The sequence below is a fragment of the Carya illinoinensis genome, chromosome 3 (assembly GCF_018687715.1).
Source record: "Carya illinoinensis cultivar Pawnee chromosome 3, C.illinoinensisPawnee_v1, whole genome shotgun sequence".
Lineage (NCBI taxonomy): Eukaryota > Viridiplantae > Streptophyta > Magnoliopsida > Fagales > Juglandaceae > Carya > Carya illinoinensis.
The window spans coordinates 45,331,104-45,335,545 of NC_056754.1; the positions used below are offsets into that span (position 1 = coordinate 45,331,104).

The 4,442-nt window shown below is 35.3% G+C and overlaps 1 protein-coding gene across 1 annotated transcript; it reads left to right on the plus strand.

The window, feature by feature from the left end:
* The first annotated feature begins 794 nt into the window (after positions 1 to 794).
* Positions 795 to 3,062, plus strand: LOC122304864 (protein FAR1-RELATED SEQUENCE 5-like). Its single transcript, XM_043117127.1, has 3 exons — positions 795 to 2,756; positions 2,837 to 2,878; positions 3,027 to 3,062. Exons 1-3 carry the CDS (start codon positions 795 to 797, stop codon positions 3,060 to 3,062), a joined length of 2,040 nt encoding a protein of 679 aa, XP_042973061.1.
* Positions 3,063 to 4,442: the final 1,380 nt, after the last annotated feature.

A 4,442-nucleotide genomic window follows, 5' to 3' on the forward strand; every position in this document is an offset into this window, starting at 1 on the left:
GGGATCAAGAAAAAATAAAAGGAAAAGCTATTGGGCCGTACAATGGCCATTTAATATATATTGCATACCAGCTACTAACTTTGAAAAGTTACCTAGCTTCTTCATTAATTAAACTCTTGGAGTACAATATTTAAATTTAATTAATTCATTAAACGCTTTGATCAAATATATAATTTAAGCACCATTATATAAATATATATAATTTGTTATATATAAAGGAGTTCATTTAATTACCATGCGTGCACATATAATCTTTGCTTTGGATAGTGTATTGGTAATGTCAGTAATATGCATGGGTTCATGATCAGAAGTCTAGTTTCAAAGTTGTCAGAAAATATTACGTACATGTTTTATCCCAACAAACTTGAAGAAATATATCAATATATCTACTCCATCATGCTTTTATATATCTTTTCTTTATGTTGTTTTCATATTGCCTTTATTTAATTTTTTTTTACTTTCATGTTGTGTTGTGCTTAAATATATCAAGATTATTGTTGATGGAGAAAGGGGAAGAATGCACATCTACTAGGCGACCGCTGTTTTTTGATGAAAACAGTAATGATATGGATACCCCAAATGTTAGAGATGATGAGGAAGTAGTGCTGGAGAATGATGATGTTGATGTGGTATTAGAGCCAACACCGGGAAATAATGATGATGGGGTTTCAGAACCAACGCCAAGAAATGATGATGATGGAGTTTTAGAACCAACACCAAGGATGTTTTTTAAAACTAAGAAAGAACTCATTTACTACTACAAGCAATATGGGAGATAGATTGGATTCGGCATAATGACCCAAAGAAGTAAAAGGGAAGAAGATGGGATTGTTCAATATGTAACAGTTGGTTGTGTTCGTGGTGGTAAGGCAAGGAAACGTATTACCAACCTTTCTAAACCATGCCCGACAACGAAAGCTAATTGTAAGGCGAGAATTAATGCAAGTTTGGTTGATGGTGTCTTACGCATAACTATTGTTTATAATGTACACAATCATGGGTTAAGTCCACAAAAGGCAAGATTTTTTAGATGTAATCGTGCAATTGATGATTTCGTGAAGAGGCAGTTAGATATTAATGACAAAGCAAGCATTGGTATGGCCAAAAGTTTTAATGCATTGGTTGTTGAGGCTGGTGGCTTTGAGAAACTTCCATTTATTGAAAAAGATACAAGGAATTATATTGATAAGGCTCGACACCTTAGACTTGGCAAAGGAGGTGCTGATGCACTTCGTAGTTATTTTGAGAGGATGCAGTATAAGAATGATGGGTTTTACTCATCGATGGATTTGGATGATGATGGTCGATTAAAAAACGTCTTTTGGGCTGATGCACGCAGCAGAGCGACATATGAGTATTTTGGGGATGTTGTGACATTTGATACAACATACCTAACAAATAGATATGGCATGCCATTTGCCCCGTTTGTGGGTGTGAACCACCATGGACAGTCAATACTTTTGGGAGTAGGCTTGATATCAAGTGAAAATACTGAAAAATTTGTCTGGTTATTTGACACTTGGTTGAAGTGTATGGATGGGAGAGTGCCAAAAGCTATCATCACTGATCAAGACAGAGCCATGAAAAATGCTATTGCAATAGCTTTTCCAAATACCCGGCATAGATACTGTTTGTGGCACATAATGAGAAAACTGCCAGAAAAGTTGGGCTCACATGCTGAATTTAAGTGTGGTTTGAAAAGTGCATTGCAGCGATGTGTGTATGATTCTCAGACTTCTGACGAGTTTGAGAAGTCTTGGGAGGTGTTTATTGACACTTACAAATTGTATGAAAATGCATGGCTTCAGAGTCTCTATAGTGAGCGCACGTATTGTGTTCTGGTATACCTGAAAAATACATTTTGGGCTGGGATGAGCCCAACTCAGAGGAGTGAGAGCATGAATGCCTTTTTTGATGGATATGTACATCCAGGAACTACATTGAAAGAATTCGTAGATCAATTCGACAATGCATTGAGGAAGAAAGTAGAAAATGAGATGGCAGCGGATTTCCATTCATTTAATTGTACAGTCCCTTGTATATCTCATTTACCCATGGAGAAAAAATTTCAAGCAGTGTACACAAATTCCAAATTTAAGGAAGTGCAGTCAAAAGTAATGGGGATTATCTACTCTCACTGTGTTAACATAAAAACAGAAGGGGCAATTACTATGTATCAAGTTAATGACCAAAGAGAAGTTGAAGATGGCATCAAGAAGTCAACTTTGCAGGCGTACTTCAATGAAGAAGAGTGTGAGGCAAAGTGCATGTGTGGACTATTTGAGATGAGAGGAATTATATGTAGGCACATTCTTTCTATTTTTGCCGCAAGAGACGTCCAAGAGTTGCCAGAAAAATACATTATGGAGAGGTGGAGGAAGGACATTAAACGTAGATATGCTCTCATTCCCAGTAGTTACAACGACTTGAGTGGTAAACCAGCTGCTAGTCAGTACTCTGGTTTGATAAAATTATGTTACGAAGTAGCTACAAATGCATGTGAAAACGAAGATAATTCCCTAGACATGACACAGAAGCTAAAGGCAATGAATTCAATTTACACCAAATCAAAGCCCCAGACCACAGTTGCAAGCACTAATACTTCCATTTATGCCGAAACTGGTAGTTCGAAAAAAGTGTTGAGTCCTCATGTTGTCAGAGGCAAAGGGAGGCCCCAATCAAAGAGGAGACAACCTACAATAGAGAAGCTGCAAACCAAAAACAAAAAGACTGGTAGCAAGCGACAAAGAAAAAGTGTAGGCAATTTAAATAATGTCATTTTGTTTTAACACATTTATTTTTTACTTATATAATTTGTTTATGTATTTAAATGTAGGCAACATCACATACGGAAGATGTATTAAACCCCACAGATGAGGTAATACTGCATGGCACACCATAAGGTGTTTCGCAAATAATTGCTACACAACAAAGTGTTATTTCTCAGGTAAATATTAAATCCCTCATCCCTGCGAGTCCAAGTTTTGCATGATTTTTTATTCAGCCATATTTTAATCTACTTGCAGGTGAACATCGTATCTCATGGCCCTCTCAATAATTGATGAAAGACATATAAGACTGCTACACCAAAAGCTATTAATAAGATCTGACAACGTCGTAGACTGTTCATGTGGACTATGTTTTAGAGTTCAATTGTAGAACTCTATTTTGTATTCTTGTAAACTTGGTGTAGTGTTGTGATGTTGGTGTATTGAAGAAGCTTGGATATTGCAACCATTTTAAGCTCTGTGTATTGAGATATGTTTCCTCATTCTCAAATTATTACAGGTTCATAATGTTCATAAGATTGGTAGAGAAAAGTTTTAACATGAGATAATTTCCTCACTTTTAGTATTGAAAAGATGGCAATCCAAATTGTCTAAAAGCATAACACTTATAATAACTGATATGATATCACAGGTTCACAAAGTTCCATACACAACTGATGGGTTTGAATATTACAATATTGATAAAGGTTGTAAACCTATCTATTACAACCTATGTAACAACATTACATAGTTAGATACAAAGATACTTAATTTGTAATTGTTCTTGATCCTATCCAACAACAAAATATTAGAATTGCAAGTCCCCAATACATGCAGGGTCGTATGTGTGTACGATTTATGTCTCAATCATTCAAATTGTCCTCCCACTTTTGGAGATATTCCTCCCACTGTTTGAGTTCTTCCTCTTTCTTTTGGAGTTTTTTCTCTTTCTTTTGGAGTTCTTCCTCTTTTTTTTGGAGTTCTTCATCTCTCTTTTGGAAGCAATGTTCTCTTTTGCAGATAACTTTGTCTTCATTTTCTACTTCAATATCTGCCCATAAAAAGTACTCGCAGTATGGCCTTCCCTGTAGCAAATATCTAATTAGTGTGGAAAATTATAATTAATACAAGAATGTTTGCACAAACAAGACTAATTAGTGTTTACCTCTCTATTATAATTTGGATAGGAATAAAAAGGTCGCATCGTATTTTTTGGCGTTTTCGATAACTTTAGGCCTGTCATCTCTCTACATAAACATTTTGGAGCATAATTCGAAGAATTCGATGAAGAAGACATTGCGTATCAAGAACAAAAACTCTCGATTGAAACTGTGTAGTGCTACCCTGCTATATGCCTACAGCAGTTAATTATGTAAAATATTATGTAAAAAAAGTGAAAGTTGGTGGGAGTGTAGTGAAAGCATAATCTGATCACATGAGATGAATTGGTAGCAATAAGATGTAGTTCAATCCCTTATATATATGGTGTCTGTGCATGGATGTGTTTAGTAATAATATGTAGTTAATCTAAGAGTGTATGCCAATAAGCTTGCTGGAAAATTCTTATTGTCCAGAACTTGAGAGATATAGATACATGAAATTGGTTCTATAACATTTATTACTCATTTAGTGTTGCCCAAAATATTTATACCGACGACAATAAATTTTATATGA